Consider the following 24077-nt stretch of genomic DNA (forward strand, 5'->3'; position numbering starts at 1 on the left):
ACTGCCCATGTAGCCAGAGTACCTGCCCTTGAGTGATGGTGCTGGCCCGCCCCCGTTGCACCTGACCAATCCACGGGCAGCCTCGTTCCGTCCGCCAATTGCTAACACCCGTCAGGAGAGTCCACCGCGACTAGTCGTTAAGAGCAAAGGGCGGGTGCAAAGGAAGGAACACAGTGCTCTCCAGACTGCACCCAATAGCCGCAAACTCTGAGCACCGGTGCAGCCAGTGACAATCAGGATGCAACGTGCCCACCTCTCTCTCTCTCTTGGCGGAGCCTAGCTTGACCCCAGGGCAAAACTCAGGACTGGCTTCAGGCAAGTCGCGCGGGGGCGCCTGCAGGGTGGAGAGGGTGAAAGACTCGGGGCTCAGACTGCCAGTCCGAATGAGAGCAGCAGGAGCTCCCAAAATCGTATCGCCCTTGGCGGGACCGAGTCGCGAGCCTTCCCCCAGCACTTCTTTGGACACGTGGGCGCCCCCTGCCTGCTCCAGGAGGGCTCAGCGGAGCCCTGCAACGGGAGGGCACAACCTGCTAAGCACTCCAATCCAGGTCGCTGATGGTCTGCCTGACTCGGTAACAGCATGAAAAAAGGGCCTGGTGAAGCTCCAGCTGCCCGACATTCTGGGTCCACGCTCAGTCCTGGACAGGGTAGATGGCGAGAAGCCCTGGCGCTCCCTACACCCAGTCTGCTGGGGCTAAAGGGACAAGTCCCGGGCTGGGAGCTTCCACGCCCAGTGCCGCAAGTATCTTCCACACATCAGGCACCACATGCCAGGTACTGTTGGAGAAAACGGGATCTCCCCAGTTTCCCGAAGAGGACCCTGGGCTCATAGGGGCAGGACTTGCCTAAGGGCGCTCCACAGTTGGTGACAGAGCCAGGATCCCAGATTCCCACCTTGTCTCTTACCCAGTGTCCACAGAAGAAAACCTCCTGCCTTTTGCTGCAGGGTACTAACCCCATGTTTGTGCAGAAGGAAATCGGGAAATATTGCGCTGGGGTTCCTGAGTCCTGGTGCCACTCACTCCACCAGCTGGCCCAAGCTCCATTTGCCTACCCACGGCGGGCATGGATAGGCTTAGTGAAGAAACTCAAGACTGGTGCCACCGGCACAGCCTTGGGGGAGCCATGCAATGAGGTCAAGGTCTGTGGCACAGGGAAAGCTGCCCTGAGCAGAGGTGAGTGAGGGGAGAGTGGGCAGAGGGCAGACAAGGGTTGGTGCGATCCACCAGAAACACATTTGGTCCATGTTGTGCTGTCAGGATATGTGGGTAATAAGGACCCAAAGAGGGCTTTCTTCCCGCAATATGGCCCTCTGCCAGAGTCAGGGCTCAGAGGGGTAACTGAAGCTGAGGAGAGGCGGCCAGGTCCCAGGGCAAGTAACTTTGAAGGGGAAAGGCTCACCCAGAGAGGGCCCTATCTCCAGGCTGCAGGGCATGACCTGAGCCCAAGGCCGGTGTGAGGCAGGGGGCACAGAAGAATGGCACCCTGTGCCCAACCCCTCCCTGACACCAGACATTGATGAAAGAGGTGGGTCCATTTGGGGGAATGGAGGAGAGAGATCCAGTGTAGCTGAGCACTTTTCTACCCACACTGGGACCATGCCAGACCCAGGAGCAACGAAAGGTGGCAGTCCTTCCTTGGGGCAGGGACTGACCAGCCAAGAACACTGGTTCCACTCTTGAATGTGAGTTAGAGGCCTGTGGAGGCAACTTGGAACTGTGTTTGCAACGAAGCTGGGGGCCCTGCTTGACAGGGCGGGTACAAACAGTGCTTCCTATGCATCTGAGGGCACCAGCTTCTCCCTACTGTGAAACCACTCCCTGGGCAGGGAAACTTGAGCCAAGCAGCACTCCGGCATCATGGCAGCCAAACCTGCCCCTCTAATCCATTCTCCACATGACATCTGGAGTGAATCACTCCCTTTCTTAAAAACCTCTGTTCTTAGAAAACTACCCCTACAAGGTCTTGCAATGTCTGCACGTCTCTCAATCCCAACACTCTGAGCCACTCTCGTTTCTTTCCTCTCAGTGGACACCCTAGATTCACTCCTGACTCCACGCCTTTGCACTTGCTGTGCCAGCCACCTGGGGTGCTCTTCCAGACCACAGGTTAAATTAAGTCCCCCATGTGACTCCATCTTATCACCTGTTGACTCTGGGAAGATGAGAATTTACTTGTACAGAGTCTCACTGACTAGAACACAAACTCCCACGCACCTGGACCTTGCCCATCTTGCCTTTTGCTGACACACAGTAGGTGCTCAGGCAACATCTGTAGGGTGAATCAGCAACTCAGATGGGGACACTGTAGCAGCCCCTCAAAACCCTGGAGGCCCTGGGTTCCTTCTCCATCAGCCCAGAAGACTGAGCCAAACCCCCAAGGACCATTCAATCCAACCCAAGAATCAGCACAATAGCCACAAGAGTAACCAGCACCATCATACATGGTGTCCCTCACTCCCTCCTGGAGTCAGACCTCACTGATGTAGAAGTACTGCCTCCTGATCAAGAAACAACTGAGGCCCTGCAGTGCTATGCACAGAGAAAGGAGTGGACAAGATAATGCTGCATGATTTTATTACTATAAATATACAGTAAAAACGAACAAAAACTAGCCCATCAGAATACATCAAATGATAGCGTGTGTTAAGTCCCAGACAGGGCAGTCTGCATCCTGTCCTTCAGAGTGCTGGCACCAATACCGCTGGCGAGAGGCCAGGGTGCTGGTGGGTGATGAGGGGAATAGGAGAGAGATGGCCAGCTTGTGTGTGTGCTGGTGTGCACCAATTAGCACACTAGCAGGTGGGAGGGGAGGCTAGACAGCCAAGCGGCCAGGGAAGGTGGCCTGAGCGTGGCCAAGAGCTGTGCGTAAGGCAGTGCTCTGCTCAGGCCCAACTGGAGAGAGAACGAGGACCCCACTGGACAAAGCCCCCAGTTGTGCAGATGCCCTGTAGACAGCTGCTGGCCACCCCAGAACCAGAACCATCATGCTTCCCAGGGCAGCTCCTCATAAAGTGAGCTCCTCTGCAAACCCCAATCCCAGGGTGGGGAGCTGCACAGACCCACTCACACACCAGGCCAAGGTCCCTGGCTGAGGCAGCTTGTGCCCTGCTGCACCAGAGTTGGGTACCCCCTCTGCCTTTTTGTTGTGTGGGTAATTTATCGTTTAAAAAAAAATGAGGCCAACTCCCCCAAGCAGGTCCCACCACAGGAGTCCCAGACCAAACAAATCAAAGAGAAACACAAAGTGACATTTAAATGGCACAGAGGGAGCAGAAAAGTTGCTCGAGTCCCTCCAGGGGTGGGTGGTCTGGCCAAGTAAGGCCCTCCACCTGAAGGAGGTCTGAGGATATGTGCAAAGCCACCTCTGAGAAGGTGCAGGGCTTGGAGAGGGGCCACTAGACCAACTGCTGCCAATAGGCTGTGCACCTGCACCTCTGCCCTAGACAGACTCAGACCTGGCCGGAGTGCAGAAACCTGGGTGGCGCAGAGGGCAGGGCTGCAGGGAAGGGCTGTGAGCTATCGGAGGCAGACCCACACCGAAGGGCCTGAACAGGAAGGGGAAGTAACACAGGGCACAAAGCAGTAGTGCCAGCCAGGCCACGCACATGGGGTAGGGGACAGGCACCATTTCCTTCATTGACCGTGACTCAGATCCCACTTCCTTTCCTTCCCTGACAACAAGCACCCCAGTACTAATTCCTGTGAAGACGGTACTTCACCCACCAATTTGTTGAGTTCTCAGGGTGTTAACCCCCCACTGGCTGGGGGGTTGGATAAAGCCGATCTGGGACATGTGGGCGGCTAGCCCCCAGCCCCAGCTACTCAGCTGACAAGGCAATTGGGGGAGCTCCAGAGCTCAGTGCCTGAGACAGAAAGGCGCCGTCCTTCATCCGGTACCATTCACAAATATGGAGACCACAGAAAAAAAGGTTTGTCAGAGGGAACAGTCCACTGTGCTCTTCAGTCAAGAGGTGCAGGGCCCTTCAGAGTTGTGGCTGTGATGGGTGTGCACACAGGAGAGGCCAGGAATCTCACTGGGGTCCAGACAGCTCCTCAGCAAAGTCCAGGAAGCTGAGGGCTCCATGCTGCCAGCCTGGCCAGGCTCTCAGAGTGGAGTCAGGTCAGTGGCCCCGATGTCACAATTGAGGCCACCAAGCAGAGGCCGGGTGGGGCCAGTGGTGAGGAGGCTTCAGGGCATCTCCATGGAAGTGGACCATCCTGCAGGCGGGAGCAGATGGAAGAGGGTCAGGCTAAGTCTACTGTCTCAACTGCTCCCTTCACCCACCAGGCTCTGGGTTCCCACCAACTACAAAACCTGGAGGGCAGGGCCACCCAGCATCCTCCACTGCATACGCGTCTGTGGTGGACCACAGAGAGGACCGGGGACTCCGGCCATGGGTGAACGGTCAGGGTGCCGGCAGCAGCTGCATCCATGCAACAGAGCAGCTGACCTCTGGATCTCCTGCCCTCAAGGGGCACTGTGCTCCTGGAAACTGAGCAGCCACTGTCTACAGGGCTTCCCAACTGGATCAGGGTAGGACTTTGTCAGCCCCAGACCAAGGTGAATGGACTTGAACCTGGGTGCACAGCAAGTGCTCAGAGCAGCCCCAGGAACCCAGCCTGCCCTCCTCAGGGGCCTGTTGTTACCACAGTCGCCTCCCCAATGCCAGGGTGCTCTGTCCCTGGACAGGGCTGGCCCTCACCCCAGGCACTGGTGTGGGGGGCCCTGACTAGGGTTGCAGCAGCAGAGGGACCAGCACACTTCTGAGCTTCAGAATGAACAGCCACCTGCCCATCCACCCAAATGTGGGCTCCACGAGTGTCTTCAATTAGCAAACTAAGCAGTGCTTCTGCTCTGGCCACCTGTGATACAGACCCTCAGGTAAACAGACTGTTTTCTTAGGCACCATGGCTATGGGGAGTAAGTCAGCTTGGCCACACAGCCTGCAGGTGAAATGTATTTCTCTGTAGCTCGATCTGACCCGTGTTTCCTACTTCTGGAAGTTTTATCTAAATTGCAACACTCAACATCTGCTACTGTGGAGGCCAGAACCTACTTTATAAAAGTTCCACACCCTGTTTCAACAGATGGTAAGATCTGTCAGAAACAATGTGCGAGGAAAACGGGAGGTTTGTGTGGAAAAATATCAAAGTGGACAGACAGCAAAGCCTGGGCTCCGGTGACCAGAAGGAAAGCCAGACATCAGCATGGGGTGTGTCTCCCAGTGGGGGCTGCCAGGGCTTTGCCACCAGGATAGGCCAGGGGTCCTGCAGGAGCATTCCCTGCTACACACGTCTGGGAAACCCCAGGCCACCAAAGGCACCAGGTTCTTTACCACCAGACCTCCCAGAACCACAAATGTCATGTGAAGGAGGGGGAGGGGTCCCCAACACATATGGCCTGTTTCTTGATGGTGCTTTTGGAACTGCCTTCTATAAAGAATCCGGGTCACAGGTAGAGGGCGTCTCCCTGTCAGGTTGGGAGTTAGTCTCAGCACTTCCGCACAGATTGACATCAGAGTGTGCTGGTGTTCCGGAAGTTTCTGGAGGTGGGTGGGGGACAGGTTAGTAGCAGCAATGACAGGGCCTCAGCTAGGAATGGGTGTCCGTTCCTGGGACCCTAAAGGCTGGGAGAGCCTGACTGGACCACTTGGTCCTGAAAGAAGAACCTCTGGCTTTGGGGCAAAGGTGCAGTGGCATTGGGAGAACTCTGGATCTATGACCCAGGACCCACGGGAAGACATGGGTTTGGAATAAGCTGGAAAATAGGAAGGAAACCCCATGGAGGGAGCAGGAGAAGAAGAGGCAGCCGAGGACACCCCTCAGAGCCGCCTGCCACGAGTATGACGGCAGTCACTCACCAGCTTACTCCTCTATGCCGACAGAGCAGGAGTCCGGCCCCCGGGCTATGCAGAGGAGAGAGACAGAAGCTTGGTTAGCGACGGCTCAGGCAGGTCAGCACACTCCACAACAGATGCACTGGCTTTAGGATGGGCTGCCTTGAGGGGGTGGGGAGCAGGAAAGGAAAGGCCTACACAACCTATGTGCTGAGACAAAAGACAGATATAGGCTGAAATTATATTTCCTGAGAAACGGAGTTCTGGGCCAAATTCTAACGCAGAGGAACTCAGCCTATGGAAGGACTGAAGAGGTGGGGGCTGGGCAGAATTTGAATCATAATGAAATACTTGAAGTCCTCTGCAAGAACTTACTGGAATTCTGTATTACTCAAAGGTATGCTTTTGCCCCTGGGTGTCCCTATGGGCAGGCCCATAGGTGCCACTGAACCAACAGCTGCCCTGCTTCCCCACAGTGGGTGACCCTCTGTCTGCACAGGTCACTGCTCTTCCAGATGCCAGGGTCGGGGGCAAGAGGCCCTTCCAACCAAAGCATGTTAGAGCTCCCCAGTGCCTGGGCCAGGTCACCAGGGACCAGGCAGTGGTGGCTGCAGGGGCTCCCCAGGAATGTGGCAGGAGTCAGGCTCTCTGGTGGCAACGTGGCTATTTATCTTGATTCCAGAACCTCAGATGGCATCCTAGCAGGTGCCACCATGAGCACCTGAGAGCGCCCCCAACTCCCATCCACCATGTTTGGAACCCAGGACTTGACATTGAGGACTTTGGCCCAGAGGAGCCAAAAGCAGAGAAGCTGAGGCCAAAAGGCCTGGGCAGAGGCCTCAGGAAAGTGGAGAAGCAAGATCACTCCCAGGTGCCTCGAGACTTACTGGCACCTAGCACCCAGCCTGCCCCCCTCACCCTGACCTGGGATGCAGCGTTTCATCAGGGACCTCAGGCAAGTGGCGGCCCACATCAAGCCTAAGGCAGGAAGGTGGCTTTGTTCGTAGCTTCCCAGGGCAGAGGCCCAACTGTGCCAGAGCCATGGAAGAAGATACAGCAACAGCAGGAGGCAGACAGGGAAAAGGGCCGTGTCCTTAAACACACAGCCTTTCCTGCCTTCGTGTGGCTGAGCTGGCTCTGGGGTGCCAAGGGGCCTCAGGCACAGGCTCTGCCCAAAGAGCCAGCGGCTGCAGAAGGGGTGACTGTGGAAAATCAGCCGGCTTGGGGGTTGATGGAAGGAGTGTGGCTCAGAGCCAGGGAAAGGGGTTGGGTTCCCACGGGTCAGCCCCTCCCTCAATAGTCAGAGCATGCCCCCAGACCCATGGGGACAGTCACAGCACCGCCCCAGGCCTAGCAGGCCCCCAAAGCCCAGAGGCTGAGTGCCAGTACCTGGAAGGTAGATGTCAGTAGGTGGACCAGGCTGGCAGCAGCCACAGGGATCGAGGCTGCCATCCTGTAGGACGTTCTCAATGGAGGGCACACAGCTACCTGCAGAGGAGGGAGCAGGTCAGGGACCCGCAGGCAGGGGTGGATCCAGCCTTCCCTCTGGCTGAGAGCCCGGAGCCCATCTCTCACCCCCAAGGGCACTACAGCCACTAGGGGCCCTCACTCTGGCCAAGACCTCATTCCGACTCCCACTCTGCTCCCCCAGGACCTCAGAGATAGATGTTTCCTCTTCTTCCTCTTTCCTTCTCTTGCACCCCCTAGCATGGGGCTTTTGTTTTATTTTTATCTTAAAAAATTACGTGCCCAACTTTAAAAAACAAGATAAAACGGTAACAGGTACAACTGTCCCATGTGTCTTTCTGGATGGGCAGGCAGGGAGGCAGTGCTTGGTCCACACACACTCGCAGCAGGTCCTGTGTGGGTGGTCCAGTGGGGGGCCCTCTGGGTGTGGCTGCCCCACTCACACATCAGCACCCAGTCTCGGACCCGCACTTCTCCCAGTGCTGCCAAGGGCGTCCTCGTGGGGGAGGTCTCTCCTGCAGAAAGGGGCCTGGTCCCTGTGACAGGGCACAGCAGAGAGCTGCCCAGTCCCAGCACACACACTGCACAAGCGAGACAAAGCCAACCCCCGGGAGGTGGGGGAGCCAAGGCCTGAGAGGCAGAGGGGATGCCTGCACCCTGCCAGCCAGCAAGAGAAGGCACGGTGCTTCCGGGAACAGAAACCCCTCCTCCCAGCACTCACACACCCCACACCCAAGGGCCCTGGCCCAGCAGCCTGCAGACAGGCCCCACCCATGTATAGGGGGGTGCTGCTCCTGGGAGGGATACGGGTCCCCATAGTGCAATGCTGGCCAGGGGCCCCAGCAAGAAGGGGTCACAGCAAGGGGGCATCTGTGGGTTATTTGGGGGGCTTTATCAGACTGCAGGCTTGGGAGCCAGCCAGCGAGGGCCACCTCCTAGCTCTGTTACTTCTAAGTTAAGTGGCTTTGGCCTTCCCCCACACCAACCCTGAGCCTGTTTCCTCATCTGTCCAACACCAGGAAGAAATGACCAGGGCAGTGACAGATGGCATCTCCCCAGCCGGCAAAGCAAAGCACCTCATTATGCCCCACAACCACTGTGAGATCAGGCAGGGGCATCCCTGACTCAGAGCCTGGTACACGTGATGGGCACCTAGGACCTAACTCCCATACGTGCTAAACCACCTCACCAAAAGAGGTACAAGCCCTCTCACCCCAACACGGGAGGCGTGGACATAGCTGAACCCTGTGCCCACACCCGGGCCATCGACTGTGCCAGGCCCAAGGCCCACACAGAGGTCCTGGGTCTCCACAGGCACTGGCAGGACAAAACCCCAAGGGATGGGTGCAGCCCAAGGCCAGGACAGGTGACGTACAAAAGGACAACCGTGGAGAGCTGTGTGCAGAGTGATCCAAGTGGGAAATAAAGTGATCACTACTACCGGACGCTGGGCGGCGGCAGGCTGTCCTCCAAGACAGCGTGCAGCAACCGACGCGCGGTTCCCAGGAGGGCAGCACGACTCACTGAGAAACCTCTAGGAGAGCTGGGCCGGAGGCCCCCGCCCCGCCTAGGCAGAGAGTACCAGAACCCTGACCTTAAGGAAAGAGAGGGCTTACCTTGCTTTAACGACGACCTCTCATCGACCTCCTCCGTGAGGAAACTCTAGAGAACGAGGGAAAGTGAGTCTGGAGCTACAGTGCTGACCCAGGACTGGTGCCAACCACCCGGGATCAGGCGGCAGGTAGGCCGGGGAGGGTGCAGGGTGAGCTGCAGCTGCCAGTCCAGGGCATGTCTGCTGGGCACTTCACACACAGCCCCTTTGCCAGTGCCCACCGCACAGATGAGGAAGCTAAGGCTGAGGGAAGTCACAGCCGGGCCAAGCCCTCTGAATGAGGGAGTGGCAGGGCAGGCCTGGGGCACACCATGAAACAGGTCTCGAAAGTCAACAGGCAAGCAGTGGGGACTCAGATCTCAGGTGGGCAGGACTGAGGAGGGTGGGCCAAGGCGGGATCTCACCTCTGGGGAGCTGCTCAGCACCAGCCCAGCCCCACTCAGCAAGGGAGGGGCGTCCGAGTTCTGGGAGAGCTTCTCCTCATCCTCTTCATGGATGGGGGATGATGGGGACCGCAGGGTGCTGGAGGCAGAGAAGAGGGGAGTGAAAGACAAGTGGATGAGAAATGCCAACCCCAGCAAAGCCAGCATCAGGTGAGGGTGAGCTCACAGATGCGCACCTGGGGCTGCAGGGCAGTTGCGCCCAGGGAGGGGCGGGCACCAGCAGAATGCCAGCAGGGGTCCCAGCTGCCAGATATCCACCCAAACCCTGGCAGAGGCCTAAACGTGGCTTTTTAATTTCCAAAAGGACGAGAGCTGTAACAGTTAACCCCTGGGGCAGGAGGCTGGGTGTGGGAAGCAGCAGGAGAGATTCCCATGTTTCTTTGTGTATCTTTGTGGTGGTTCTGCCATGTTTGTAGGTCACAGGGATGGTGGTCGGTTTTATAGAACCTCTGCCTTTTTTACACTTTTCTAGTTAGAAACCAGCACATGTGTGAGGGAACACGGCAGGGCTGGTTGCCTGAGCCTAGCAAGTGTCCCAGGGAGCCACGATGGACCCTTGGCGGGCCCGGACATGTGGCCCTCGGAGGTTCCTTATGTGAGTGATGACGATCCTGCTTGTCTGGTATAAACAGGGCGCAGGGCATGCACCTGGTTTCACCAAGGCTGGGTTTCTGGCACCATCACTGGTCACACCACAGGATGAGCCCATGTGACCAATCCCCAGAAACACAAACAGTTCTTCTGGCCTGAGACAGCACGCATGCTCCTGGGGTTTGCTGCTCCCGTGTGGCCTCAGGCAGGAAGGACACTGGGGCCTCTGGCCTCCACGCATGCAGTTTCCTCCCGCTGCCTTTGCTGTGATCGACCTTAGCCACGAGCCCAAACCACAATGGTCTCGTGACTCGTTCTGGAGAATCACCAAACGCAATGCATTATAAAATTATTTAAAATTACAAATAAACCTGCTTTGCACTGCTTATCTCCTAGCACATGCCTCCCTTGCCCTGGCCCACAAAGCAGGTGGGAGTTCCCAGACACCCTTCCCCAGAGGGAATCCTGGCACCGGCCTCACCTGTCAGGGGATTTGCTCCTTGACTTGCCCTTCTGGTGGCTGCTTTCCAAGATTCGATCAAGTCCAGCAAGTGGACAGTTGGCCTGGGATAGGCCATCTGAGACGCCCGAGTAGGTGATCTCTTCATAAAGGGGAGCCGAGGGGAGGGCCGGGGAGATGGCTCGAAGGCCGTTGAGCGCCTCAAGCAGGGAGATGGGCTCGTAGCCGGGCGGGATGCTGTCGGTGCTCTGAGGGGACACGAGCAGGTGAGGGATGGGTTGGCCAGGCTCCCTGCCCGCCGCCTGGGGTTTGTGCCCCAGAGATGTTCTGTTTCCCAGAACCTGCTTTCTCACCATCTCCTGCCTGCTCCACCTTCCAGGGACTTAAATCCTCCCTCCTCCAGAGGGGTGCCAAAAACTCCAGAGCAGCATTAGACATCCTACCCAGGGCTCCCGAGCCATCAGCTGCAGCACACAACCTTGGATACCCAAACGCCCCACGTGATGTCCAGGATGAAGGTGGAGAGGGCATCTGGAAGAGCCAGCCCTATCCCAAGCCTCAGACAGCCCCTGAAGGACAGCTTTGTGTTCCTGCCTGGCAGGGCTGGAGGGTGAGAGGGTTAGTAAGAGAGAGGAGCGGGAGGAGAGCAAAGCCATGCCAGAGGTGAGAGACACCAGTGGGAACCAAAAGTGTTCTAGACCAGGGGGCAAGGGGGACTGGTCCCCAGGGAGTCTGCCCGACAACAGAGACATGGGACCCAAGTTCAGATCCTCTGTGAACCTGAGGCGGGCAGGCATCCAAGGGGCAGTATGTGCTCCAGGTGATTCTAATGTGCCCCCTGGTTCAGAACCTGTTTCCCCTTTGCTAGGAGCGAATCACATCAACAGGCTGAGTCCTGCTTTAGGGTTAAAGGTGAAGGGAGATGCCCCAGTGCTGGGGCACGTCAGTGCTGGGCCCCGTCAGTGCTGGGCCCCTGTAGGGCAGGGCAGCCACCTGCCCTCACTCTCATTAGATGAGGTGAAGGGCCAACGCTCCGAAGTATTCCCCGTGTGTGAAACCCCCACTGACTGGCTGGAAGGAAGGCTCCTTTCAGGGAGGTGCTGAAGCACTGCTGGGACCACAGGGGAAGCAGAGGACCAGGGTGGGGCCTCTTGTCCTCAGAGAGCACCTCCCAGGTCCCCAGGTCACCTGACCCAGTGGTGCCCTGCATTTGCTCCCAATCTACTACCTTCAGTTTAAAGGTAAATAATTACTCTGAGCCCCCTTGCCCACCAAGAAAAGGAAAACATCTGTCTCTAGCTTGACTCTCCAGTGATGTCCACTGTGTGCTTTACCGCAGGCCCAGCCCGGCTGCCATGCGCTGTCCGGTCCCAGCCTGCTCCCTGAGATGCGGGAAAATGCAAGAAAATTAAGTCCCTGGTACAAAGAAATAAAACCCAAGGGGTAGAGGGCAGAGGTGCAGGATAACAAGCAAGCGCGAGGAGTGCCGTTTGCAAAATCTAGCAGCCACGTTAGTTCCACCTCCAACATCATTCCACTGCCAGCAAGAAAAAAAGGGAAACGAGGGCACTGGGACCACGGGCAGAAGCAGAGCTGGCGGGAAGGGGCGGCCTGAGGCCGGTACGTTGCCCGGCAGCAGGGATCGAGAGACTGGCTTTTTGCTGACAGACCTTGAGCTTTGCTTGTTCCGCAAAACTCCTTTCCTAGGCAGAGACGTCGGGACTGGGGAGAGTGGATTTGACAGATTAAATTCATCAAAAGCATCAGCGTGGGGTAAAAATGACTTCCCATAATTGTCATTGGCTTAATAATCAGGGCGAAGGGCAGAGATGTGGCCACAAGGCCAAACACACTTACAGTTTCCCTTTTAGGTTTCTTGCTGGCCAGTGAGGCAGGGTGCGACTTTGGTTTTTTAAAGGGACACTGTCAAAATAAAAACCACACATTTTACAACTACTACCCTCCGGACGGCCCTGGAGCTGGCTGGATGGTGTCTGTCTGGTGTGCTGGCTTCTAGGAGTGCCGTCAGCCAGCACCTCACAAACTTAATGTGCATGTGAACTATGGGGACCTTGCCACAACACAGGTTTGGCCTCGGGGGCCTTGCTGGGCAGGGCCTGCACAACCATGCAGCTTCTGGGAGCCATGCTGCTGGTACAGCCCGTCCCCACCCTCAGTGCCCACCCACAGTCTGGGTCACCTGGAGTAGCAGGTCCTGGGCAGGGTGGTTGGACACAAGGGGGCCTGGCTGGGTGTGAGGGAGGGACCCACAGGCCCCGAGCACCTCTGTGAGGCTTAACCTGGCCTCTTAAACTTATTGCCAACTTCTACACCCTAATGGTAGCTAGGCAGAAAAATCAGCCCCAATTCACCTCACTCTGTGATGACTTAACGAATTCATTAGAAGAAATGCCGAATTTGGGCTCTCTCAGGTACTACGTGGAAATGGCTGGTACAGGGAACAGGACAGAGAACAACTCTGGAGAGGAAGGCGCTACAGGCTCCCACCCAGGCCCCAGCCCGCCCTGCACCGTGGGCTGTGTCTCGGCTCTCTGGATAAGAGGGACACACAGAAACTGGGAGGGGACACACAAGCCACAATTTACCCACCACCTGGGCAGCCACCCTCTTGTGAAAGAGCCCTCACTTCCTAGGAGCGAAGCCACCCAGATGCTGTTGCTGTTTTTCTGTCTCCCAAAAAGGCAGTTGTTGGAAACAGTGTGCAGTGTCCCTAACCAAGTCCAATGCTAAGTATGTGGTCGGCCCAGTCTCCAAGTTGTAGGCCCCGGTGCTGACAGGGCCCAGAAGGCAAACTGGACGGTGTGGCTGCTGCCAGAGCAGGGGTGACGAGGGCCTGCCCCACCCCCAGGGTGGGGGGGCAGCCTTACTTCTGCTCCAGCTTCAAGACCACACCTCCAGATTTTGAAAGAGAAGCTGAGTTTTAAAGAAAATTTGCAAATTTTTAAACGTTAACCCAATTTTCAGAAACATTACATGGACCAAACACATCATGCCCACTGGCCCAGCACGGGAGCCCATCTTGTGGGTGCGCCAATCCAGAGGGCACGGGTCCCCTCTTCTTTTCCGAGTCGGCAGGGCCTTTAGAAATCACTGGGTCCCAACAACCTCAGCTGGGAGCCAAGAAAATGGACTTACAGCTGATAACATTCACGGCCAGCGGGGACCTGGGAGCTTGAGACCCAGGCTTGCCTGACACCTGTTCCCTGGTCCTTCCTCCCCCACCTGTCCACCTCAGCCTCTCCTTTCTACTCCCATCCTCGTCTCTGTCCGTCTGTCTGTCTCTCTCTCTCCATGTCTCTTTCCATCTCCTCTCTGTTTGGCCATCTCTTAAGTATGTCCCTCTCACTGTTATCCCTGCTGACTACTCCCTGCTGTGTCTCTGCGTCTGTCTCTCTCTCCCGCTCCCTCTCTGTCTCTCTGCCTCCCCATCTCTGGACCCCTCCGCTTCTCTCTGCCCATCCATCTCTGCCTCTCTGCTTCTCTAGTTCTGCCTCTACACATCTGCCTCTCTAAGTCTCATCATGTCTCTGCCCATCTCTCCCTCCAGGTCCCTGAGACCAGAGTCCAACACCCCTCATCTGCCTGCAGCAAGGTCCAGCTCATCGTCTCTAGGGAGCAAGGGCAGTGGACAGTCGCTGAGGTGCCCTCCTGTGTGCCCAGGCTGGAGAGAGGTGGGCAGAGAATGCAGAGAGGGTATGTCACAGCCACCCTCGGAAGGAAACCACACTTCCCAAGACACAGAGTGCCCCTGGCTGTCTGGCTTGGTGGGGTAACGGTGACAGACACTGGGGCTCAAGCTCCATGAAGGGGCACATGCCACTGCCAGCAATCCTAGCCACCTGGACCACCCCACTCGGCCTCACAGCCACCTGCGAGCCATGCTGGGGAGATGAGGACAAAGACCCAGAGAGCCGGCAGATGGAGGTGCTAGCCAGATGGTCTTGGTCCTGGCCAGGTTGTGCTCTGAGGGCAGGGCCCAGGTAGCCTCCTCCCAGCCACCTGACCAACCCAGCCCCTCTGGGAGCCAGACACAGCCCTAACATGAGGGCAGGCCCTGCAGTGTCTGGGCGCCTGACGGGCCCTGCACAGTAGCAGGGGTTCCTCCAAGTCCTTCCTCTGCCCACCCCCACGCCCCCGGTGCAGGAGGAAGAGGCACTTACAGAGTGCTCGTCATGGTCCATACTCTGGGCCAGAACAGGGCTGAAGGAGACAGGGGACAGGGCTCCTGGCTTCTTCCTCACTGCCCGGATCTGCAGAAGGGCCCGGAAGGCTGTGGCAGAAGGGAGGGGTGGATGTCAGGCAAAGAACAGGCAGTTCTAGCACCACTGAGACCCTCCAAGTTCTGGGGACACTGGCCACCCACTCACGCCACAGCAGTCCCAGGACAAGCCACGTTTACGATTCAGGCAGAACAGAATCATGACAAAACGCCCCCACCCCAACCCAAGGGAAACAGAAGCCAGGACTGCGCTGCCCATGCATAAACGGAGCTTTTGGGGGCAGCGGGCAGGAAGCAGCCAGCCTCTCGCCTGTCACACTAGACCATGAACGTGCCTCTGAGTCACACCTGCCAACCAGCTGAAAGCACACGGTGAGCCCTGAACACCACACGCCTCCTCCTCCAAGTCACACCGGCCGACAGGCAGGCAGGCACACGTACGTGAACGTTCATGATGGCACGTCTGTGCCGGGAAAACCAGAAGCAGCACAGACACCGACCACTGACCGCGGAGTTGGGAAAATAAATCAGATCATGAGTCACCTGGCAGCGTCACTTTCACTAACAGAAGTGCAGTGTCTGTTAGACACAGTTCAGTGAAAAGCGCACACAACACACACGAATCGCAAGTGTATGAAGCACATCCCCACAATCAGATGAAGGACCACTGAGTCCCCACTGAGTGTTGACAGCAGTGGCCCCACACTGAAGGCTTCAGGGACAATGGCCCTGGCCCAACTGGCCAGCCCGAGTGCCACAAACACCTGCCCTGGGGCCCCTGCTCCCGGGCCTCTGGGCGACGCCCAGAAGACCAGAGCAAGCTGGGAAGGCTGGAGTTCAGCTCCAGCCCAGGATCCGGCCACCCACCATGGCCTCCCTGCTGTGCTTTCCCATTCCTCTGCTCCCAACACATCCCTCAAGAGAGGACAGGCTACTGCCGTCCCAGCTATTCTCCAAGGAGGCTGCGCAGAGCCTTGCTGCCATCCCTCCGGGCCCAGCACACAGCCCCCAGCATCCTATCGAGTCTGGTGCTTCCTCCTGGGCTCTGGACCCCGCCCCACTGAGCAGACAGCCTCATCCTCCACTGCCACATGCCCAGCCTGCCCCACGACCCTTGCACCTGCACACCCTTTTGATGGCCAACCTGGCTATGCCAGGGGGACAACCTTGTGATTTGCTGGTGTAGTGGAGGCAGGACTGTGGGCTCTGGGTCAGACCCAGTTTAAACTACACCTCTGCCCCTTACTAGCTATGACATTGGGCAGTTTCCTCTGAGCCCCAAGACAGTGTGACAGGGCAAGTGTGAGAGCTCGGGACCACATGTCCTGGCTCAGAGCTTAGAGGTGGTACCTTAGTAGCCAATGTGTGAAATGGCAGAAAGACCACAATTTCTAGAAAGTCATCATCTGCCTCCTAAATAAAATGCCCCACAGCTCCCCCAGGCACGCACTCTCCTTGCCCACTTAACTCTCATGTTGACCCAGCAGGACTGTGCCCTGAGAATGTTTAGTCACTCTATTGGAACACAAATATTTTATTCAGGCTTGTAACCAATGTCATGACTTTTGACTGGGGGGAAAAATGGCCCTGGCAGGTGTGGCTCAGTGGATCGAGTGCAGGCCTGCAAAACAAAGGGTCGCCGGTTCAATTCCCAGTCAGGGCACATGCCTGGGTTACAGGCCAGGTCCCCAGTGAGGGACATACGAGAGGCAACTGCACATTAACGTTTCTCTCTCTTTTTCTCCCTCCCTTTTCCTCTCTCTAAAAATAAATACACCAAGTCTTTTTTAAAAAATGTCTGGAGTGCTCCAGAACACCAAATTTAATTCCTTGATCGCCCCTTTCATTTCACTGTAATTCTCGATCAAAATATTCTCCACGTGATCTTTGATATAAAGATGTGACTCACTGATCAATTTCTGTCCAGTTCTAACGTCACTGCAAACACCTGCCCCGGAATGCCTGTCCTGGCCGTTCTGAACGTCTAATGTCCTGGAGGCAGACCTTTGAGGGTCTGGATCATTCACACGCCCACAGAGCTACTGAGGGTGTGAACCACCTACACCAAATACCAGGTGCCACTTCATCGTGCACCAGGTGGGAGGCTGACAGCCTCTGTCACTCCCAGCCCGCACCCCTGGCTGCCCTGGTGCAGGGCCCCCACTCACGCAGCCGGCAGATGGGGCAGTTGCTGGCCTGGTAGCGCAGTGTGTCGGCACAGGAGTTGCACAGGCACAGGTGGCGGCAGGGCAGGATCAGCGTGTCCCGCAGGTCTGATAGGCACACCACGCACTCATTGCTGTTGTCACTGTTCTCCTCGTCCGAAGGCTGTAGGACAATGAGGGTCTGAGGGTCAGCGGCCTTCTGAGAGCCGGAGCCTGGGGGCCAGTTAAGGAGCAGGGAGGAGGCCTTCCTGCCCCTGGCTGCCCCACTAGCCATCTCCCACTTCCCCTGGGGACTGCTGTGGTGGCAAAGGGAAGCCCTAAAGGGTGCAGGACGGTCACCACAGAGTTGGGCACCTCAGTAGACTCAGCCCAGAGTCATGCTCCCTGGGCACCAGGCTCAGATCCAGCCCAAGCTACCCCTAGCCCCACAGCTAAGTGGAGAATCTGTAGCCCCCACCCCCACCAACACACTCCTACATAGACCCCAAAAATCAAGGAACTGAGGTCTATTTCTATTCCTCAGAAACAAAAAAATGTGGAAAAGACGCAACACTATGGAAAACATCTTCTGGAAGGTACCCATTTACTTGGTTAAAAAAAAACAGACAAATCTAGTTTTTTGCTCAGAAATGTCTTTAAAATATTTCCATCAAGTAAAATCTAGATCAAGAGAGAGCAACAAACTACACCAGGGATCAGGAGCTCCCAAACGAGCATCCCTCTCCCCACAGAACCACAGTCTAGGGAGGAGCCAGACGGCAGGGCGCAGCGAGGCGTAGCCGCTGGGTGAGAACAGAAAGGCCAGGGCAGCACCGGTGAAGCCCAATCAGGCAAGAAGGGACTCCACATGCCCTGGCTGCCCTCATAGCCAGCACCAACAACCATGGTAACAAGCCAATGAATTTGCTGAAAAAAGGACAAAATGTCCTGTTAACTCTTTTCAAAATTAAGGAAAAAATGATGGAATCTGGGGTCCCAAGGCCTCCAGGAAAAGGTGTGGAAGGGAACTGGCTTATCAACCTGCAGGCTGGGGGACCCCAGGCAAGTCACCCCCACCAGCCTACTTCCGTGCAGGCGGGAGGAAAGCTGGGGAATGAGGCCAGCCTGGGGTGCTGGCTCATGCTCACCGTGAGTACATACCTTCGTCTCCTGGTTGTTCTTATTCTCAATGCCATAGATCTCCTGTAACAGGTAGCTGACCCGGTCTACCTGGAGAGCAGAGAGGTATCTGGGCACTTGCCGGCCCCCACTCAAGGGCTCCTCCACACCCACCTGGCCTAATACCACCTCTCAACTGCCAGGTTCGGGTCCCGGGAGCAGGCATAGTTGGAAATTCTTTCTGCTCCAACCTCAGGGAGCGGGTCCAATGCCAGGACAGGGTTAGAAAGAACCTACTACCTGCCCAGCCCAACTCGCATGGGCAGAAAGGCTGGGGCCCAGGTGGTCCTGTCCTCCAGAGAGGGCCTGAAGCCAAGATCCACATGGACCTAGAAACCATACCCTCTACAGCCTTTACTGTCCCTTACCTAGAGAAAAAAACTTCAGACCCACCCATCACTAGCCCCACAAGCGTGACCAGGTTCAGGCCTCATGCTGGCCACGTTCAGAAGTGGTCTGGGCTTCTGTGTTTCCGGCAGTTCTACGGACCACAAACACTCCTTCTGAGAGCTACAGTCCTGCCAGCCAGCTCCCCCAGGACAAGTGCCCTGACTATCACTAGGGTCTCTGGCCCTCATGCAACCTCTAGGGGCTAGATCTGGCAGAGTTTGCCTTACCCCTCTTTTGAAAAACTAACCAACATCATTCCTGGGCTGTGGCTTATACACCTGATCAGCTACATACAAGGATAGCATAATTACAGATTTGGAAACAGGCCCCACCATGGCCATTGTTAAAGTCAGTCTGAATATCAAGATCCGACATGACACAGTTCAGGGGACCCACCCCCTAAATTGTCAGAGTGTGGATGCCACCAGGAACAACCCATCCTGGCGGGGGGACCACGGAGTTACAGACCCCGGAGAAGCCGCACTTCTCTCCATCTCCCATTCGTTCCAGGACGTGCCATCTCTCCCCTCAAATATTAAGTAAATCCCTTTCTGCCCCATACTGAGGTATTTTCTGTAATTTGTAAGGAGTAGGAGGAAGGGAGGCTGCAGTCTTAGCTTCCTGTTTTCTTCCTTCTTCTGTCCATTCATACACTCGTTCATTCACTCAGCAAACGTTTACTGAAAGCTTACTGTATTCACAGTGGACAAGATCCAGGGCTACAACAGTCAGTGCTGTTGCACGTGGTGGGTGTGCAGCACACACGCATGCACCTGACGACCCTGACCCTGACTTCCCGGAGCCACAGCAATGACAAACAAGTCAGCAGGCCTGTCATCAGCTGCCCCGACAGCAACCATGAGGGGAAGGGAGACTGATCCACAGAGACCACTGGACTGGAGGTCAGGGTGTCTCTTTTAAATCAAAAGGGCTCATGACGTTTCCGCTGGCAGACTTACAATTTGCTTCTGCTTTAACGGCTTCACAGAGAAGCTACCGTCGACATGCTGCAGGAAGAGAAACACAGAGGTTAACTCGGCGCGCGGCACTGCTCGGTCACTCCACATCCACGGCTAGAAACAGAAGGGACCACGTGAAGACTAAAGAGCTAAAAGAGCCAGGCCAGTTTTTCTCAGATGTGGCCTCTGACCTGGCCTCGGCACTACCCAGAGAACCTTCTAAAGATACTGCCTCCTGGTCCCACCCTGACCTACAAAACCAAACTCTCCCTGGTAGGTCTCAGGCACACTCAAGTTTACTACCATTAGTCAAGTTCTGATGGACAAGAGCTTCCCCAATGGCAAGCAGCAGCACCTGGACAGCAAGAAATGGACACTAGATCTAGTCCTCAAAGGGCTTGGTCTCGTCACAAACGCAGCACAGGATGTGTACATGCATGCATACAAAGGCCTAAAAACAGAACAAAAGAGAGCAAATGCCTTCAGTGGTATCTGGGCAGACATACTGCGCAGTGTGGATGAGGTTAACTAAGGTACAAGATCTGGGATCTTGTAACAATGCCAGTTGTCCTGAGTTAACCGAGACTAGCACTTGGCATTTTCTGGTAAAGCTGATGGGCTCCTACAGAAGTTTCTAGTACGTTGGACTCCAAAAATAATGTGGTTTGTCACTGGGCACTAAACTGGAAGCACACAATGTTTGCCAGAGACGGCCCATCCACCTTGGCCAGAGAAGCAGACGGGTCAACAGTTACTATCTTTTCCAACAGTCCAGGCTTGAGGGGCAGAGCTGGAAATCCCAGAACTGGAGCAGCAGAGGGCCAATCTCTGCCCAGGGCACACGGTGCCACCTCAGCCCCAGGAGGCCAAGGAAATCACAGGACCAACAGACCAGAAAGGTCACAGGCCCGGCTACAATGACTCCTGGGGCCCCTGGACAACCCAGACCACAGGAATGGGCCAGGCTCTGCACTCAGGGCTCTTGGGGCTGCAGACACACACTAGCTGAAGACGCTGGAGGTCAGCAGGATGCCCAGGAGTGGTGGGAGCTGCAGGATAAGCAGCCCGAGCCTGGTTTCCCTGTGCAGTCCTTGATGCTCATTCATGTAGGCCACAGGGTGGAGCTGAAAACACTATACAACTGCAGAGGCCAACCCATGTCACAGAGCACTTCGGGGAGGGGGTGGCAGGCACGACGTCTTCAAACACAGGACACATCCCACTACCTCCGGTAAGGGTCCTGGTGAGCAGGCACCCTGTCCCAACACAGCCAGGCACTCACTCGCAGCATGACGGACACACAGAACTGTCTGGCCCCAGGACCAGGAGTGACAGGAAAGTGCGACTGTCTCTAGACCCAGCACTGTCCTAACGCAGAGACAATGGGGAGGCAGACCATCCTAACCACCAATGCATCCTGTAAACACAGCCTGAGGACGTGAGTCTATGTGGAAAGAAGTGGCAAACACCTAAGTTAAATACATGTTGACACTAGCTAAAGGTAGTATAAATGAATCCTTTCATGTAAATGGCCTTTTACACATAGGGCATCCCCAGCTGGGGCCCTCAGCAGAGACTGGGTGTCTTTTCCCTCCACCACCCACAGAGGCATGGTCCTCGTCCATCCAACCAGCATTCACTGGGCACCGACTTTGTGCTGAGGATACGACAAACCAGGCGCCTTTCTGCCCTCAGCCCTCAGATGAGTTCAACAAATGCCTGTCCAAAGGTCAGGAAGGTCCAGTGGGGAGGGAGGTCTGCCCAGCCCCAGGTGACCAGGGTGATGCACGCTTCTGGAGGCAAGGCAGGGCCACCTGTGAATGTCTGAGGACCAGATGGGGACTGAGAAGTTCTGATGAGTCCCAGAATCCTGGGTCTGGTGGGAAGGGCCACGGCCGTAGGAGCAGGTGTCCCTGCAGGATCCCTTTAAATCCCAGAGGAAAGCTGGTCTGACCAGAGCCCTCTACGTGGGCATCCTGCCCCTGTGCTGGCAGATTATAGGGACTTCTCCTGGGCTGGCCTCCCTAAAACATGACCTCACCACATACCGCAAACCCTTAAAAAGCCTCCTGATGGTAATGCTAGACCTGAAGGCCCAGCCTCCTGAGACGCATCATCTCCCCTGGAGCCAGGACCAACTGGAGAAACTTCCATGTGCCCTGGGTTGGCATGATCCCCAGACTCCTGGTCTCAAAACACCACCTCTCTGCCCATAGCTCCCAGGTCAAGATGCAGGATGGCACTTACCTTTTCGAAGGCAGCCAACAGCACATGGGCGTGGCCAGTCACCTCTACAACTGCCCAGGAGAGAGAAGAGAGAGCACTCAGAGCGCTGACCTGCTCCCCGACCCCCAGCTTCTTTCTCCTTCCTCTCAGCAGATGCTCTCCCATGCTCTCAGCCTGCAGGCCTCAAGCCTCTGGAGGGCTCCTCCTTATCTTGCCTTCCTCTGCCCAGGGGTTCCTGCCTCCCTCTGGCTCACACCTCAGTCCTCCTCCAAAGCAGCAGCTAACTGCTCGAGGCTGACTTGGCACCTGTTGTCTCACTCTGCACAGGAGGGACATTTCAGGCAGGGCCAAGGAGCCAGACTCCACCAGTGAGCCTGAGGACCGGCCCAACCTGGCGGAGCTCCACATTTCACACCGTAGGCTAGAGGCCTGAAGTCCACAGAGGTGGAAGAGAGACCCGGCAGGACTGGCTAGGTCGGTGAGGAAATCTTAACGGCCTGAGGAGGGCCTACCAAATAAGCTCCCTGCGGGTCCCTGCTGTCTCCCTCATTCCACCGTGGGGTGCACACCAGAACTGAAGGCCTGTCTAGCTGCTGTTACGGCAGTGAAAACAAGGCTGCCATAGGGCCTTGCCACTGGGGGTGGGGGACAGGCTGGCCAGGAATTCCTGAGCTGGAATGAGGCCCCACAACCCCAGTGGGGGAAGCACCAAGGGAGCCCCAGAGAGGAGATGGAGAGCTAGTTGCTTGAGCCCCATGACCCTAAACCTGCTCACAAGGCTCCCACACCCTTCATCAATTCCGGATAAACTCCTTCCTGCTAACTGAGGGGACGAGGGCCTCAGGAGGTGGATTCTTCCTGCAGGGTCCGCACGCTGGAAGGGAGAATGAAGGAGAAAGGCCGCTCACCATCTCCTTCATCCACCATGGCCTGGATGACCACTGGAAACACTCCCCGGTCCAGGTCAAAGTTCAACTGAGGGAGAAAGGAGGTGAGACGGTCAGACCGAGCTGGAGGGAGAAGGGACGGGGAGGATGGCACTGCAGCAGAGCCTGTGCAGACAGACACGACCGTGAGGAAGACAGAGGCCTGGCTGACTTCCTCTCTGTGGTAAAAATGATTAAAATGGCAAATGCGTGTTCAATTCATCGGCACTAAGTGCATTCATCAGGTCCTGCGACCATCACTACCGTCCGTTTCCAGAACGTTTTTATCGTCCCAAACAGGAACTCTTGTCTCCATTAAGCAACTACTCCCACGGCCTGTTCTGGACATTTCACAGAAACAGAATCACACAGCATGTCTGTTGTGCCTGGCTTCTGCCACTCACTGTGTGTTCAAGGCGCACCCACGTGACAGTATGTCAGTTCTTCCTTCCTTTTCAAGGCCGGGTAAAATTCTGCTGCATGGCTAGACCACATGGTTTATTCAGTCGTTTCTCAACGGACACCTGGGCTGCTCTCCCCCTTGGCCGCCACACCCAGCGCCATGATGAACACTGCTGGACACACACCTGTGTGTGCCCATTTTCAATTCTCCTTGGCGCACCCAGGCGGGGAGGCGCTGTGTCATGTGGGAACTCTGTTCCACCTTTTGAAGAAAGGGACGTGGTATGGCCACAACCAAAGACAGAAGGGAAAGCAAAGGAGACCATATGGCTGGTCTGAACTCAAGAAAAAACTGCCTGTCCCTTTTCCTTTCCTTCCAGCTTCAGCCCTGTGGTCCTGGCTGCTCTCAGGCTGAAGGCCACTCTCCTCCCCACATACGTTCGCTTGGGCCTGGTCTCCAGATCTGCTCACCAGTGGGTGCTGTGGACCAGGTCACACAGAGCCCACAGGACAGAGGCAGCCAACGGAGGACACCCACGGCAGGGGCTGCACTGGGCAGGCCCTGAAAGTGCCAGTGGGTCCCGAGCTGTCAGTGGGAAACAGGACTGGGAGGGGGAGGGAGAGCGGTCAGGCACTGGGACAGACTCAGAACTGCTGGAGTAGAGGCACTTGCCCCAAGCCTCAGTTCCCCCAACTGCAAAAGGGATAAAAGCTGTGTCTGATGCCAGGCTCTGAGCATGGTGCCCAGGAGAGCATGCAGTGAGCACCAGCCAGGGAAGCCAAGGAAGGCCTCGCCAAAAGACACAGACAGGGCTTGGACCCCTGGAACACAGGACTTTGGGCAGACATCTGTGTAAGAGCTACATGTGGGGAGGGGGGGACATAACCAGGCCCACCTAAGACACAGCCAGGCCTCATGCTCTCCACAGCTTCAGGGTAAAAAGGCTGTACCATGAAAATCTGGCCTTATAGAAGGGAGGGACCTCCTTTCTGCCCTCATGCCTTGCTCTGAGATGACTCTAGGGTCAGGTGATCACCTAAGACAGGAGTTACATGTCTGGGGGACAAGGGTCCCTCTGCAAGCTTATTCCTCCCACTCTGAGTCAGGGCACAGGGAGCCATCTTGCCAATGACCATCCCAAAGTCACCCTGTTGACAATGATGCTGGGTGTGATGCACAGGTGCTGCTCTTCCAAAGG

At 56.4% G+C, this 24077-nt stretch overlaps 1 protein-coding gene across 2 annotated transcripts in view; it reads right to left on the bottom strand.

Annotated features, from left to right (window-relative positions):
- Positions 1 to 2559: 2559 nt before the first annotated feature.
- Positions 2560 to 24077, bottom strand: part of MGRN1 (mahogunin ring finger 1) — a 48286-nt gene continuing 26768 nt past the window's right edge. The window contains exons 6-18 of one of the 2 annotated variants that reach the window (XM_045820893.1): positions 22459 to 22525; positions 21572 to 21621; positions 19325 to 19372; positions 17958 to 18026; positions 16821 to 16980; positions 14594 to 14703; positions 12270 to 12335; positions 10434 to 10660; positions 9323 to 9440; positions 8923 to 8968; positions 7229 to 7327; positions 5864 to 5908; positions 2560 to 4220 (exon numbers count right to left, since the gene is read on the bottom strand). In XM_045820893.1, coding sequence (XP_045676849.1) covers positions 5868 to 5908; positions 7229 to 7327; positions 8923 to 8968; positions 9323 to 9440; positions 10434 to 10660; positions 12270 to 12335; positions 14594 to 14703; positions 16821 to 16980; positions 17958 to 18026; positions 19325 to 19372; positions 21572 to 21621; positions 22459 to 22525 — 1101 coding nt within the window. In that variant the 3' untranslated portion in view covers positions 2560 to 4220; positions 5864 to 5867. The remainder of the gene's footprint in view (positions 4221 to 5863; positions 5909 to 7228; positions 7328 to 8922; positions 8969 to 9322; positions 9441 to 10433; positions 10661 to 12269; positions 12336 to 14593; positions 14704 to 16820; positions 16981 to 17957; positions 18027 to 19324; positions 19373 to 21571; positions 21622 to 22458; positions 22526 to 24077) is intronic. The other variant, XM_045820894.1, reaches the window with a different exon arrangement.

Source organism: Phyllostomus hastatus, unplaced genomic scaffold, assembly GCF_019186645.2.
Source record: "Phyllostomus hastatus isolate PE091 unplaced genomic scaffold, TTU_PhHast_1.1 phas_scaffold_442, whole genome shotgun sequence".
NCBI classification, from domain to species: Eukaryota; Metazoa; Chordata; class Mammalia; order Chiroptera; family Phyllostomidae; genus Phyllostomus; species Phyllostomus hastatus.